This window comes from Trachypithecus francoisi, unplaced genomic scaffold (genome assembly GCF_009764315.1).
Source record: "Trachypithecus francoisi isolate TF-2019V2 unplaced genomic scaffold, Tfra_2.0 Lachesis_group5, whole genome shotgun sequence".
Lineage (NCBI taxonomy): Eukaryota > Metazoa > Chordata > Mammalia > Primates > Cercopithecidae > Trachypithecus > Trachypithecus francoisi.
The window spans coordinates 17,084,219-17,100,785 of NW_022681470.1; the positions used below are offsets into that span (position 1 = coordinate 17,084,219).

The 16,567-nt window shown below is 42.5% G+C and overlaps 1 protein-coding gene across 3 annotated transcripts in view; it reads left to right on the forward strand.

Annotated features, from left to right (window-relative positions):
• Window positions 1-5,178: 5,178 nt before the first annotated feature.
• The window catches only part of EGLN1 (egl-9 family hypoxia inducible factor 1), a 64,011-nt gene continuing 52,622 nt past the window's right edge, over window positions 5,179-16,567 (forward strand). For 2 of the 3 annotated variants that reach the window (XM_033198196.1, XM_033198197.1), the window contains exon 1: window positions 7,901-9,217. In XM_033198196.1, coding sequence (XP_033054087.1) covers window positions 8,327-9,217 — 891 coding nt within the window. In that variant the 5' untranslated portion in view covers window positions 7,901-8,326. Of the gene's footprint in view, window positions 9,218-16,567 lie in introns of all 3 variants that reach the window. The other variant, XM_033198195.1, reaches the window with a different exon arrangement.

A 16,567-nucleotide genomic window follows, 5' to 3' on the forward strand; every position in this document is an offset into this window, starting at 1 on the left:
AGTCATCTGCACTCACAAAAATATTATCCGAAATTGGAACTTATGTTTAAAAGGGAAGTAGAGCATAAAACTTTGGAAAACTTGTAGCATGACTATGCCTTAGAAAAGAAAAACTCATTTTCTGGGGAGAAATTCAAGCCTTCAGATGCAGAAATTTGCATAAGAGAAGCCAAATGTTAATAGCCAAGACAATGGGGAAAATGTCTCCAGAGCATTTTAGAGACCTTCAAAGTCCCTCCCATTACAGGCCTGGAGACCTAGGAGGGAAAAATGGTTTCCTGTGTGGGGTCCAGGGCCCTGCTTCTCTGTGCAGCCTTAGGACATGCTGCCCAGCATCCCAGCTGCTCCAGCTCCAGCTGTGGCTAAAAGGGGACAAGGTACAGCTTGGGCCATTGCTTCAGAAGGTGCAAGCCCCAAGCCTTGGTGGTTTCCACATAGTGTTGGGCTTGTGCATATGCAGAAGACAAGAGCTGAGCTTTAGAAGCCTCTACCTAGGTTTCAGAGAATGTATGGAAATGCATGGATGTCTAGCAGAAGTCTGCTGCAGGGGCAGAGCCCTCATGGAGAACTTCTACTGGGACAACATGGAGTGGAAATGTGAGGTTGTAGTTCCCACAGAGTTCCCGCTGGGACACTGCCTATTGGAGCTGTAAGAGGACTGCCCTGCTGCAGTGGCTCATGCCTGTATTCCCAGCACTTCAGGAGGCTGAGGCGGGCAGATCACCTGTGGTCAGGAGTTTCAGACCAGCCTGGCCAACATGGCAAAACCACAGCTCTACTAAAAATAGAAAAATTAGCTGGGCATGGTGGTGGGCACCTGTAATCCCAGCTACTCTAGACGCTGAGGCAGGGAGAATTGCTTGAACCTGGGAGGTAAAGGTTGCAGTGAGCTGAGATCACGTCATTGCACTCCAGCCTGGGCGATAGAACAAGACTCCATCTCAAAAAAAAAAAAAAAAAAAAAGAGAGAGAGTCACTGTCCTCCAGATCCATGGAGAAGCTGCAGGCACTCAATGCCAGCCTGGGAAAGCAGTTCTAGGGGCTGTACCCTGTGGAACCACAGGGGCAGAGTTGCCCAAGGACTTGGGAGCCAACCCCTTGCATCACTGTGCCCTGGATGTGAGACATGGAGTCAAAGGAGATTATTTTGGAGCTTTAAGATTTAACGAGTGCCCTGCTGGGTTCTGGACTTGCATGGTGCCTGTGGAGCCCCTTTGTTTTGGCTAATTTCTACCATTTGGAACAGGAACATTTACCCAATGCCTGTACCCCCATTATATCTTGGAAGTAACTACTTGCTTTTGATTTTACAGGCTCATAGGCAGAAGGGACTTGCTTTGTCTCAGACTTTGTGCTCGCACTTTTGAGTTAATGCTGGGATGAGTTAAGACTTTGGGGGACTGTTGGGAAGGCATGATTGGTTTTGAAACATGAAAAAGACATGAGATTTGAGAGAGGCCAGGGGTGGAATGATATGGTTTGCCTCTGTGTCCCTATCCAAATCTCATCTTGAATTGTAATCCCCATGTGTCAAGGGCCTGGTGGGAGGTGACTGGACCATGGGGGCAGTTTCCCCCATGCAGTTCTAGTGATAGTGAGTTCTCATGAGATCTGATGGTTTAAAAGTGTTTGGCAGTTCCTCCCACCTCCATCCGCCATGTAAGATGTGCCTTGCTTCCCCTTTGCCTTCCACCATGACTGTAAGTTTCCTGAGGCCTCCCTAACCATATGGAACTGTGAGTCAGTTAAACCTCTTTTGTTTGTAAGTTGCCCAGTCTCACGTAGTTTATTTTTTATTTTTATTTATTTATTTATTTTTGAGATGGACTCTTGCTCTGTCACCCAGGCTGGAGTGCAGTGGCATGATCTTGGCTTACTGCAACCTCTGCCTCCTGGGTTCAAGCAATTCTCCTGCCTCAGCCTCCCGAGTAGTTGGGATTACAGGCACCCACCACCACGCCCAGCTAATTTTTGTATTTTTAGTAGAGACGGGTTTCACCATGTTGGTCAAGCTGGTCTTGAACTCCTGACCTCAGGTGATCTGCCTGCCTCGGCCTCCCAAAGTGGGTAGTTTCTTTATTGCAGGGTGAAAATGGACTAATACACAGGGAAAAGAATTAAATGACTTTAAAATACAATATTTTGACCATCCATTCTTAATGGGATATACTATGTAGACAAAAAGAATGCAATAAAATATTAAACTGCATTCAGTAATTAGTCTTGTTGGTAGTAGTAACATTGGTATTGTATCGTGAAACTATTGTAATTATTTTTTAGAATATAGCAGATAAGTAATTATGTAAATTTCATTAGGAAACAAAATGTTCAGTACAGGTTGAGCATCCCTAATCCGGAAATTCAAAATCCAAAATGCTCCAAAATCTGGATCTTTTTGAGGTCAACATGACATCTCAAGTGGAAGATTCTACCTCTAACCTCATGTGATGGGTTGTAATAAAAACACAGGCAAAATGGCTTCATGTGCAAAAGTATTGAAAATATTGAATAAAATTACCTTCAGGTTTTATGTGTAAGGTGTATATGAAATATAAATGAATTCTGTGTTTAGATTTGGGTCGTATCCCCAAGATATTGCTTTATGTATGTGTAAATATTCCAAAATCTGAAAATATCTGAAACACGTCTGGTTCCAAGCATTTTGGATAAATGCTTCTCAACCTAAGAAAAAAAAATTACAAATATAAAATCAAAGAAATTAAGTTGAAACTCTGTAATCTTAAATTTGAATTGGAAATATCAGTATGAATTCAAGATTTTTTTCTCTTGAAAAAATTATCAATTTCCCAGCTCTATTAGAAAGAAGTAATGCCCAGTGGCAATGAGTACTCCTGATTATGGTTTCTGACTGCCATTTCCTACTTAAAGGAACTGAGGCTCTTTGGAGGAATGACTGATTCCACGTCAGGGGCAGGAAATGTACAAAATAAGTTTGGGCCATTTTGTGCCAGAAAGCAAGAAAACTATCAAAGGTTAATGTGACCACATCTACAATACATAGGAACCAACTCAAGTAATTTCTCACTGGCCAAAAGTGGGACAATTTGAGCATCAAAAAGAATAATTAATGCACTTCAAATATGTGAAAAATACATGTATTCACGATAATTTTTTTTAAAAAGATCATTATAAGTTGCTAGGGCACTAACTCATTATTTTGAAAATGGAGAAATGAAAAGAAACAAATGTGGACCCTATCTTTCATCTTCAAACTATATTTCAGGATAACCAAAGAGTTAATGAAAAATGTTATGGTAGAATTCCAGCTAATAAATCTTGGAGGAATGTTAGAATTAGAAATTCATTATTTTGCAACCTCTAATGAAATACTGGATTGAGTCACAATTAATGGATGCTAAAATAATCAGGTGATGGTTGATGAAAAATGTAATGTAGGAATCAGGCTGATACCATCTCAACCCATGAGGAATATTTCACCATAAAACGGAACTATCAGCCGTATGTGCCTCATGATGTGATGTAAGAGGAAGTACACAGCAACTACCATGAAGTATATGCTTACCTAAAATATAGAACCTCAATCTAATAAAAATCCTAGATCTGACTACCTATTTGCAGAAATAGGAGTAATATCACAAGGAAGTAATCAGCTAAATCTAGAATATGGGACATTTGGTAGTACAAACGGCCTGGTTTCTACAGTAAATCTATGGTATGAAGGGTGAGGTGCTGGTAAAATTGAGTAAAAGGGACTTAAGAAATATCACAATTTGTGATGGTATTAGGTGGGGTGGGGTGGGGGAAGAAACAACTAAGTACAATGTATGGACTTGTTTGGATCTTGAATAAAGCAACTGTAAACAGAATCTTTGATATAATCGAAAAAAATTTAATACTTGGGGGTGATGGATAGTATTGAGATTTTTCTTAATTTTGTGTGATAATGGCATGGTGGATATGATTTTTGAAAGTTCTTATCAGATGTGCATATTGAAGTTGGGATATGCTTTATAATACTTTAGCAAAAAAAGTGGGGGACATAGTAGGGAGGAGGGAAGGGAAGAACTGTCTGTCAACAAATGTTGATAACTGTTGAAGCTGGTAACTGTTGAACTAACTAGGGCTGAGGTTGATTATACTATTACCTCTCTTTTTGCATATGTTTAACTTTTCCCATAAGAAAATGTTTTAGGAAAAATTATCTAGCTTTCTCCAACCTGGGTTGGTTGGTATAAGTTACTGATTGTAACTATCCCAAAAGTTGGTTCAACATTAAGGTAATGTTTGTTAGGAAAAAAAATTAGATCAACACATTATTTAGTATCCCAGGTTTTTGAGCATTTATTTTAAAAATTCACTATAATGAGAGATGATTATACATGTTTGTTATGTTTCTGAGATGATCAATTTTAACAGGATTGGTGGTAATTTTTAAATCATAAACTGATAAAGTTTGATGACTGATAAATCTCCCCAATATATAGAAAATCTATTTAATTATTTTGTTTTCATAAGGGAACAACCTTGGTGGAAGGTACAGCTGTCTCTATGTACAAGGAGAAGCACATAGCTCACGTGTGCATCTGGCAGAACCCCCAGTACAGAGACAAGCAGGTGCTGTTTTCCAATGACACCTACTTGTGTGTGTCCTAATACTATAGTTAGAAAATGGCTCAGATTTTTGAGTTGCTTTTCCCAGAACTCAAAGATCGTCTTCCTGTTTATCTTGGTGGAATGCCTATGCTATACTTGTGATTTTTCTGTTCTCTGTAACCTATTAAAACAAGATTGTCACAGATGGGGAAATAAGAGGTCATTAGTTAACAATCAGATGTTTGATTTCTTGAGCAGAAAAGATACTCTGTTGTGTTTTTAAAAACATTTTTAAAGGAGAAATAGGGCTACTCCTTGGAAGGCAGATACTTGTTCACTGGGCTTTCCTCAAGAGTCAACACAGTCGTTTCTAAATTCATTTCCCCCTTCAACTCTATTCTTGTAGTTAACATAAGCTTTGCCTCTTCTAATTCTTGTCAGTTCACAGTGGTTACTTCTTTATAGCTTAAGTAAATACTGCCAGAAGAGCAAAGGGAAGCCAAATAGGTGGACAATTAGCTTTTGTCTAACTTGGTATGATATGGAAAGGAAAGCACTCTTTAATTCATTCTTCAGTTTCTAGAACAGTTGCTCTTGATTAGGTTAGGGGCAGAAAAAACATTTGTAATAATTTCTGGCTTTGAGAGACACAAGCCTTTGTTCGCCCCAGAGTATTAGTTAACCCACCTAGTGCTCCTAATCATGTATTAAGGATTGGGAAGGACATTCATTGCCTCACTCTGTTTCACCTTCTGTAAAACTGGTAGAATAATAGTACCCATTTCATAGCATTGTATGATGATTAAATTAGTTAATATTTGTAAAATGCTTAGAACACAGATTGGGTACATAATAGCAATTACCACATGTGTTTATAAGATAAATTCCTTTGTGCTGCCTTCCGTTAAAGTTTAAATAAGTAAATAAATAAATCAAATAAATACTTGCATGACATTTTGAAGTCTCTCTACAACATCTGAGTAAGTGGTGGCTGCGACAATGCTACTGGAGTTCCAGAATCTTGTTGGTGACAAGATTGTTCACCAGCATATGGTGTGGTGAAAACTCACTAACTTGCAATTAGTTCAGATTATTAAGCCTGAATAGGTGAAAATCCGGAAATCAAGGATCTTTGGAACTATTTGAAATCAGTATTTTATATTTGCCTGTTCTATTCATTAAAATGTTGCAAGCGTTCTATTTGATGGATTAAGTATATTTAGGATATACATGTTCAATTTGTGATTTTGTATACTTAATTGGAACAAGAAAGCTAATAAAGGTTTTGCCATGGGGAATCTATTCTTTTAAGTAAACTTCAATGAAAATGTATGACTAGAGCATATAGAGAGGTAAATAATTTGTGGACACACCATAGACTGAAATAGTAAATTTAAAAGAAATTGTTGGAAGAATCAAGTGTTTGTGGAATGAGTCCTCCTAGTAAAGTTCCTGCTTTTGTGAATAATTAAGCATCATTTATAATTACTACAGTAAAAGGAAGCCTAAGAAGTATCAGACTCTACTTGTATTTAAATTACACTTTACTAATTTATGTGTATGAAAAATCTTTTAAAAGCTTATTTTCGTAAGCCATGAGATAACTCCTTTACATTTTAAGAATTTCTGAATTTGCTTGGATTTTATTAGTGCAAATGGCAGAGCTAGCAATTCCTTTTTCTGTGTTCCCATTCCATCCTATTCATCCCTCTTTTAGGAAACTCTGAACTCTGGATTGTCCTTGTTTACATATCTGCCTCCTGCACTGGACTATGTGTCTCTGAGTGTAGTATGACGAATTCATTTGTTTGTCAAGGATAGTCTAGCACATGGTATACTCTCAATACATTTGTTGAACAGCCTAATTAGTAATGTCTGCAACAATGACATTTTACTATATTTAATAAAGCTCTGGAAAAGTAGGATACACATAAGACAGGTCCAGGTCTAAATGATTTACAGAAACTTGGATTTTTAGTTCGGTTTGAAATTTTAAGATGTGAGTATATTTAATCTCAGTTTCCCAAAGGACAAGCTAATTGGAATTATAATCCTCTTTCATTTGATTGGATCCCCAGAATGTCATTTACGGATGCAGCAGAATTTTTTAACAGTTTTAAATTCTGTATATTTGATGAAGAGGTTTTATGTTTTTGGATTCAAGCCTCTTTTTAAACTTCTACAATGTGGTTTACAATAATTCCTCATATCCTGCTTTTGAAATATATATTGCAGCTTTCGTAAGTTGGGAAGGTTATATTTCAAGGACTGAAGTTACAGTATACTCAAGGGGTACACAAGCCTAGCACCGCTTTTTCCAGAGTGTTCGATAAAGATTGTTAAACTCTAAATCTTTTAATTCTTAAGATAAATAGCAGCAGAAAGAAACATCTTTGGCTTATTTCTGGTAAGGTTTTTATGCTCTGTAAAACAAAGAATTGTATTCATCTGCGCAGCACAGATTCTATTAAAAATAATTGTGAGAGTCGTTAATGTAGTGCTGCTCATTTACCACCAAAATTCACTCTTCAGGAATAATTCCATCAGTTTAAATTGGATATTGGAATGAGCATTGATTACCTCATGTAATTTGGTAGCCCAAAATTTCTTCATGGAGTTTTGAAGTCAGCGGGATTTCAAAGGTTTTAATGAGTTTTTGATTTTTTTTAAAACCCTCAAATTTCATTACCTTTAAATTAGGTTGAAACGGGGCGCAAGAGATTGGATTAACATCATAGTAATACTTACTTTGTTCTTAACCATTTCAGGGCTTCTTGAAATAGAGACTGTATGGTGTAATGGAAAAAGCAGCCTTGGAATCTGAGAGCCTGATTCCTGGATTCAGTCCCAGTTCTGCGTGACCTTGGACAAGTTACTTTACTTCTCTGAATTTCCGTTTTCTCCTCTGCAAAATGAGGATAGCAACAGCCACCTTGCAACCCTGACTGGAACGCGCCCCGCACACCCCGCGCCTGCCTGGAGGAAGAGCAGCCATGATTACGCCGCCGCCGCTCCGCTACCCGCTTGCGGCTGGCGCCCTCCCCCAGCAGGTGTAGGCGCTGCCGCGCTGCCGCGCTGCCCCACGCCTTTCCGCCACTCGCGGGCCTGCGCCTCGTCGTCCCCGAGGAGGCCGCTGCAGGCTGAGGTAGCGCACCGGCCTCTCGCGTCCCAGTCCCGCCCTGGGCGGAGGCAGTGCGGGCGACCCAGCTCCGAGGCCGAGGCCCGGCCCCACCGAGTGCGGAGGAGCGCAGGCGGCCCCCGCCCCTCGGCCCTCCCCTCCGGCCCTCCCTCCGCCCCCTCCGCCCTTGCGCGCCGCCCGCCCGGGTCGCCGCGGGGCCGTGGTGTACGTGCAGAGCGCGCAGAGCGAGTGGCGCCCGCATGCCCTGCGCTCCTCCACAGCCTGGGCCGGGCCGCCGGGGAGGCTGAGGCGGCGGCGGCGGCCGAGGGGGCCAGTCTTGCGCTCCCCAGGCCCGCGCGCTTGAGTCCAGGTTGCCGTTCGCCGCACAGGCCGCGTTCTCTCAGCCCTCGGCTGCGATGAGGCGCTGAGGCGGCCGCCGGCGCTGCGCCGGAGACTAGGACTCGGAAGCGGCCGGGCCGAGGGCGCGGGGTGCCGGCCTCCCCGAGGCGAGGGTAGCGGGTACATGGCGCAGTAACGGCCCCTATCTCTCTCCCCGCTCCCCAGCCTCGGGCGAGGCCGTCCGGCCGCCACCCCTCTTGCTCGGCCGCCGCCGTCTCCGCCGCCGCTGCCGCCATGGCCAATGACAGCGGCGGGCCCGGCGGGCCGAGCCCGAGCGAGCGAGACCGGCAGTACTGCGAGCTGTGCGGGAAGATGGAGAACCTGCTGCGCTGCAGCCGCTGCCGCAGCTCCTTTTACTGCTGCAAGGAGCACCAGCGTCAGGACTGGAAGAAGCACAAGCTCGTGTGCCAGGGCAGCGAGGGCGCCCTCGGCCCCGGAGTGGGCCCGCACCAGCACTCCGGCCCCGCGCCGCCGGCTGCAGCGCCGCCGCCCAGGGCCGGGGCCCGGGAGCCTAGGAAGGCAGCTGCGCGCCGGGACAACGCCTCCGGGGACGCGGCCAAGGCAAAAGCAAAGGCCAAGCCCCCGGCCGACCCCGCGGCGGCCGCGTCGCCGTCTCGCGCGGCCCCCGGCGGCCAGGGCTCGGCGGTGGCCGCCGAGGCCGAGCCCGGGAAGGAGGAGCCGCCGGCCCGCTCATCGCTGTTCCAGGAGAAGGCGAACCTGTACCCCCCGAGCAACACGCCCGGGGATGCGCTGAGTCCCAGCGGCGGCCTGCGGCCCAACGGGCAGACGAAGCCCCTGCCGGCGCTGAAGCTGGCGCTCGAGTACATCGTGCCGTGCATGAACAAGCACGGCATCTGTGTGGTGGACGACTTCCTCGGCAAGGAGACCGGACAGCAGATCGGCGACGAGGTGCGCGCCCTGCACGACACCGGGAAGTTCACGGACGGGCAGCTGGTCAGCCAGAAGAGCGACTCGTCCAAGGACATCCGAGGCGATAAGATCACCTGGATCGAGGGCAAGGAGCCCGGCTGCGAAACCATTGGGCTGCTCATGAGCAGCATGGACGACCTGATCCGCCACTGTAACGGGAAGCTGGGCAGCTACAAAATCAATGGCCGGACGAAAGTAAGTGTGTGCTGCGGGTTTGTGCTGGACAGACCCTTCTCGGCGGGCAGCCCCTGCCTGCGACTGTAACCGCCTAGGCTGAGAAGCAGCATTCCTCTGTATAGAAAGGACTCGTTGTGTAGCACCCCATAAGGAAGACGGACAGAATTTGTAGTAGCTGTTTATCTAGTTAGCCCCTTTGTGTCCGCTGTTTTCCACTTACTGCCCGTTCACAAACTTCTCCGGCTAATTGCATGGTTTTCTGGCTAAACGTAGGCTCTTTAACTTTGCTATTTTCTTTCTTCCATTTCACTGTTGGTCACAATTCAAACCTTAGTGGCGTTTTAGCCACCCAGTGAGGGGGTGTTAGAGTACCACCCAAACCAAGTCCTGGTTCTGCATCTGCCTTGTGTTTGCATACGCTCTTAAATTTCCTATGGTGTCTGAACCACTCATCACATTTTGATTGAGAGTCAAACGCTATGTTCAGTGAAGAGTTTGCCGGCTGACCACAAAAAGGTAAATTTAAAATAAGCATTTAGTCGAAAGACTGTCTATATTCAGGAAGAGCTTGGCTACTCCGCTCCCCCTCTTATAGCTCTTATCCCTCACCCTGTTCCTACTGTTTTGAAACCCATTACAAAAAGGGGAAAGAAGTATTTCCGTTTTCAGACTTCTCAGTGTAGGTAGGCTACATTTTTAGCATAAGTTTCCTTTATTTGCTTTGTTAATGTAATCCTTCTGTTGAAAACTGTTTTGTAACTTCCTGGAAAACCAAAAACAACCACAACATGGAATTGGAGCAGGAGGGCTCGTTTTATCCTCCCAATTTGGTGAGTTTTTGTTTTCTCTTTACCGTTGCGGTTTTTCCTCCACAGATTCTTCACTTCCTACCCAGTCTATTCCTAGCTCTTTCCTCCCTCATGATAAACAGTAGACTCTTTCCTCCTTAATACTCTCTTGCAGCTCTTTTTCATTTTACGTCTCAGATCTTGATCTTTTCTGTGTATATACTTGCTCCCAGGCCACCCTCCTTTACCATCAGTCTCTGTCTGATTTTGTGAGTTTTGAGAGATTGACCTGGGAGAGCATCACAGTTGCATGTTTGTACACACACGCTGACTCTAACCAGTGCGTCAGATCATTTACTTTGACAGTCATTACATGTGATTCTCAGGCTGCCCGAAAGGCTGAACATAGGCAGTGAGAAAGTTACAAACATGAAAATGTGGGGAAAAATACAATGTGGAGTCTAAAATACGTATTGCTACTTCATTGCTGGGTGAAGGCACAAGTCTTGATTTCTTGTAGTCTTAAAAAGGAACAGTTGAATAATATTAAACTGGAAGGGAAAGGGGGATCTGATGAAATCTCAGCCTTGGTCTTTCACTAGATTTTCGTTGATATTTTTAAGAAAGAACGTTGTCATGGATCACATCTGAACATAAAATCCTGAGCTCCAGAGCAGGAAAGAAATTAGTTTGAGAGAATAGGGCTCTGAAGACTGACCAAAGTATATCGTTGGGACATAAGCTTAAATTGGATTCTTGAAGAAGATGATGTCCCAAATCTTACTTGATCTGCTTTCCTTAGTTAATTTAGCTTTCCAAGTTAAGCTGAGACCTCTTTTCTCTTCTGTCTTCCTGCTTTCACCTGTCCTTAGAGAAGGGACAGCAGACAGCCTGGCTCTTACAGCAAATGCTTCCCATAGGGATGCTGTTAGAAATAGCTACCTCCTTCCTCAAGAATTCTAGTTGTTGGGGTTTTAAGTCACCTAACTGTACATATTAGCAGGTAATAAGGGACAGGATGAAGGAGGGATGACCTTTAAACTCTTTGGATTAGATCTTCTGCTTATATTAATTTTAGGAACACAACTTCAGGATCTATAAATGATATTCTGGAATTCCTTTCATTATACTTCTTGGCCTAAAGAGGTTTTGGTAATTGTGTTTGAACGTGTAATTTAAGTATTCCTAAAAAAACAAGAGTGTTTGCTTTGTGGAAATGAGAAGGCAGTCAGAATAACCACCCACCGTATATTGAACAACCACAGTGTGTTAGGCATCAGATTAGGGTCAATAGAGATACATTCAGAGTAATTTTTTTTTTTTGAGACAGAGTCTTCCTTTGTCGCCCAGGCTGGAGTACAAGGTGTATAAGCATGGCCCACTGCAGGTTCCACCTCCTGGGCTCAAGCTATCCTGCCACCTCAGCTTCCGAGTAGCTGGTACTGTAGACACACACCACCATGCTCGGCCAAATGAAAAAAAAAAAGGTTTTTTGTAGAGTCAGGGTCTTGCTGATCATTTGATCTGAAACTCCTGGGCTCAGGTGATCCTCCTGCCTTGTCCTCCCAAAGTACTGTGATTACAGACTTGAGCCACCTCACCTGGCCACAATAATATTAATTCTATGAAGCGAGTCGTGTTACTCCTAATTTACATTTGAGGGATTTTCAGCTCAGACTTGGCTAAGGTCTGCCACTTACCATAACCCTAGCTGGTGTTCAAACTTAAGTCATTCAGGTAACAAACCCATGCTCTTTTTTAGCTACACTAGTTACAGGTAGAACATTAAATGAGATGTAGATTACTTGGCACTCTGCTGGAACTGCAATTTGATACATATATTTTGTTGAAAGTGGGTGAATAGCATTAGCTTTATATGTGAGTAATCATACTCTATGGTTGGGCTGTGTAAAACTTTTTATTAGGTGAGTGTACAATGTTTATTTCAGATAGCGGCTTAAAAGCCACTTTTGTATTTATCCACCTGAATTATGTGCGTGTCAGTATAACTGTTAAGAGAAGTCAGAATATGGTTTTTTTATGTGATTGCAGAGGGAGACTTCAATTCAGAATTTTATCCTTCGTAACATTATAGTGATTTTAAAAGTTATATGCAGCAAATGTGTAGTGTTTTTCTCATTTCAACTTTCACAGCAGTAGGCAGGTGGTTGTATCCTTTTTATAGATTAGAAAAGTGGGACTCAGGAAAGTTCACTTGTTGGAAATTCTGCAGCATATTAGGACTTAAATTCAGGTTTTCTGACTAAGAATCTGATGTTCTTTTTATTTACATCATCTATATTGCATGCTCTTTATGTCAGGGCGTGGTAATCAGATGATACATGATTGTGACCCATTCAGCGTAGGCTTTGTTTTCCCCTGAATTTCTACTTCAAACATTCTTATCTGGCCACTGTTTATGCAGCTACTTTAAAAAAGGAACCACAAGGGAAAAATGAAGTAATACAGGAGAAAAACAGAAATGTAATTGTAGCCACTGATGTAACCAAGCTCCTGTTTCCACTTTCTCTGGTCTTTTTGGGATTTTCCCCTTTTTGCTCTTACCCTGCCCTTTGATCCTATATCCTTGCTTATGCTTGTTTTCATCAAGAAGACTCGATATCCAGTAGAAAGAAACCATAGTCTGCTGTTTTGTGAAGAGTAGTGTGCCTTGACTTGGGGGTACAGGAGTAAGAGGAATGCAGAGGAGTGAGGATCATGGGAAAATGTTGAACTTTTCTGTTGGAGTTTCTTAGCCACTCTGAAGGAAAACATTTTCCCGTTAAAATAGAAATACTAGTATCATATATATAACATTTTTGGAGTTTAATCCAAAACTTCATCTGTTCCATTGAAACGTATATAAAGAAAAGGAGTAATAAAATAGGTTGGGACCAATAAGCAGCAGATTATGTTACTAAGATTTTTCAGTGTTGCTGTAGTTAGTCAGCTCTGGCTGATTATGGCTTTTAAGAGCAAAGGATAGGATGAGGAAAATGCTGCTGTTTTATTATCACTAACAGAGATGTGGTGACAATCTTCTTGGATGTTAAAAACAAAACTGACCCAGGAAGAGAGCCCTCATCGGTACCAGACCATGCTGGCATCCAGATCTCAAGACTTTCAGCTTCTAGAACTGTGAGAAAATAAACATGTTATTTAAACCTAAATACATAAATAAACCTTTATCTACTTCTGCCATTCTCTTTATAAGCTTGGGATCCCGGATACACAAATTGAAGTTACTTGTTTAATGATTTTATAACTATGTCAGAATTTTAGTTAAAAGTGAGTTATTCGGTATGTAGAATGGCTGAAAATAGTACAGCTGCAGTAATTCTGCCAGCTATAAGGGACATGTGGACTGAGAGGGTAGTCTTAATAGATTGTGATCAACTATGTGCAAAAACATTTTGTACAGTGAGTTGATGTGTAGTTTACATGTAAACTAACTCCTTTAGTTCTAAAGGAATTTTACGTTAAAAGATTTTTTTAGGCTGGGCTTAGTGACTCACCCCTATAATCGCAGCATTTTGAGGGGCTGAGGCAGGAGGATCGCTTGAGCCCAGGAGTTCAAGACCAGCTTGGGCAAATGGTGAGACCTTGTCTCTAAAAAAATTAAAAAATTAACGAGGCATGGTGGTGCGAGCTCGTGGTCTCAGGTGGGAGGATTGCTTGAGCCCAGGTGACAGAACAAAACCCTATCTCAAAAAAAAAAATTTTTTTTTTTATATGTATGTAGCTCTTATCTACTACCTAATAATCTGCAAAAATGCCCACAGAGCCTTAATTACGTGGAGGAGGAGGAGATAATAGAGATCATTTTAGCTTTGAAAGATAATGGATTCTGGGCCAGATATGATAACTCACGCCTGTAATTCCTAACACTCCGGGAGGCTGAGGCAGGAAGATAGCTTGAGTTCAGGAATTCAAGACCAGCTTGGGCAACATGGCAAGACCTCATCTCTACTAAAAAAAAAAAAAAAAAAAAATTAAGAAAGAAAGGGGTCAGGTGCGGTGGCTTACACCTGTTAACCCAGCACTTTGGGAGGCTGAGGCAGGCGGATCACAAGGTGGAGAGATCAACACCATCCTGGCCAACCAACATGGTAAAATCCTGTCTCTACTAAAAATGCAAAAATAAGCTGGGTGTAGTGCTGCAAGCCTGTAGTCCCAGCTACTTGAGAGGCTGAGGTAGGAGAATCGCTTGAACCCGGGAGGCAGAGGTTGCAGTGAGCCGAGATTGTGCCACTGCATTCCAGCCCAGGCGACAGAGTGAGACTCCGTCTCAAAAAAAAAAGAAAGAAAGAAAGATAATGGATTTGGTTCTGCCATTAGATCTGGGTTGGATCCTGGGTCTGCTATGGTTTCTGTGTCCTTAGTCCAGTTTCTTAGTCTCTTGAGTCCTCAGTTGCTCCGTTTATAAAATGGTGTTCAGTGATACTTGTCTTTTTAGCTTCTCAGGCTTGTTGTGAGGTGAACATATAATGCTTCATGTAAAGCAACTTTTAGATTGTAAAGCACTATGCACAACTGTTCTTAACTATTCTCCCGTTTTAAAAATTTGCTGTCTTTCTGATTCTTTCTTTTAAGAGTTCTGTGCTTTCCCTGTCTCATTCCTCTCCCATAAACTGGAGAAAAAAGGTCTTGATCACTCATTTTTTACCTAACCACTTTTCCTGCATTCACACATTTTTTTTTTTTTAAGAGAAGAAATAACATTTTTTTTTAAAAGAAAAAAGTCCCAAAGAGATTAACTTGTTCAGAGTCGTAGAGCTGGTGACAAAATCAACAGACCTTTGATTCAGTTCATTCATATCTGTAACTTTATACTGTATCTCATCTAACAATGGCATATTTCTACTTAGCTAATTTTGGCATATTTTATGCCTTTTTTTTTTTTTTTTTTAAAGGACAGGGTCTAACTTGCACAGGCTGGAGTGTAGTGATACAATTATGGCTCACTGCAGCCTCAAGCTCCTGGGCTCAAGCAGTCCTCCCACTTGAGTCTCCATAGTAGCTGGGACTACAGGCATGTGCCAACACACCCGGATAATTTCTTAACTTTTTTTGTAGAGACGGGGTCTCGTTATGTTGTCCAGGCTGTTCTAGAACTGTTGCCCTCAAATGATCCTCCTGCCTTGGTCTCCCAGAGTGCTGGCTCTTGCCTATAATCCTAGCACTTTGGGAGGCCAGGGTGGGCAGATTTGCTTGAGCCCAGGAGTTCCAGACCAGGGGGCAACATGGTGAAACCCATCTCGAAAAACAATACAAAAATTAACCAGGCATGGTGGCACATGAGTGTAGTCCCAGCTTCTTGAGGGGCTGAGGTGGGAAGATCACTTGAGCCTGGGAGGTAGAGGTTGCATTGAACTGTGATTGCACCACTGCACTTCATCCAGCCTGGGTAACAGTGAGACCCTGTCTCAAAAAAAAAAAAAAAAAAAAGTGCTGGGATTACAGGTATGAGCCATTGCACTGGGCCTCTGCCATTTTTGAGAATATACTTGAACATTTGAGATTTTCTTCTCCGTTTTACTTCTATCATTCTACACGTTGGCTTTTCTGACATTCTAGTTTAAATTTTTCTCCTACCTGATTTCCTTAAATGCTCTTTATCCATCTCTTTCCTCTGATACTATTTAAAGCCGTTTGCCCTGAAGTAGGCCTGCTCTCTCTTGTTTCTTTAGTAGGAGCTGTCTTCCTACTCTGTGTTTCTGATTTGCAATTTACTCCTGTTTTCCTTTCCCTTTTTTTCCCCATCAGGCTTGAAATCTATCTTTGTTCTTCTTCCATGTTTTCTGAAGCCTGTGCCTTTCTGGTATGCCATTGGATTGATGTTATCAGCTTAGTTGTTTTTGTTTAATTTTTCACTTTAGGCCTTTAAAGCTACCCCAACTATTTCAGTCTCCCTTTCATTCTAGCACATTCTTGGGCAGTTTCTGTTTCTTAGATTTTACTTCTGTGCTTACATTCCACCTTCTTTTCCACTATGCCCTCGTTTCCACACTTGGAACATTGTCTGTGACTACATGATGGCATTCAGATAATTTACTAAGCCCATTTTCAGAGCTTGTCTTTGCCTTTTATTTCAGCTAAAACTCTTCTAAAAAAAAATTGATATAGATGGTTAACCAAAATCTTCTCTTACAACAGTTTATTTCATGCCTTATATCCTAGTCAAAACTCAACTTTTCTGCCACCTTTGTACTTCATAATCACATTTTTCCATAACCAATTCACAGTTGGTTTTATTTCTGAAGAGCTTGGACAGTATCTGTAGACTTGAGATCACCATAAAGTTTTCATGAGTTTGGAATTCTCATTTTTCTTATTCAGTGTCCCAGGTCCCAGTTCTTTACCAAAGCAAAATATGTGTACTCTTTATCCTTTGTTGTATTCTCTGAGTCCTGTTTTGATAATATTTTCACTCATTTGTTCAACAGATGTTGAGTACACTCCACATACAGGCCCTGTTCTAGGAGCTAGGGTGTCCTGAACAACAACAAAAAGCCCCCTTTCTCATGGACCTTATCTTCTAGTTGGAGGAAGTGGGGGTGGGGAGGGACAGTCAGTAAAC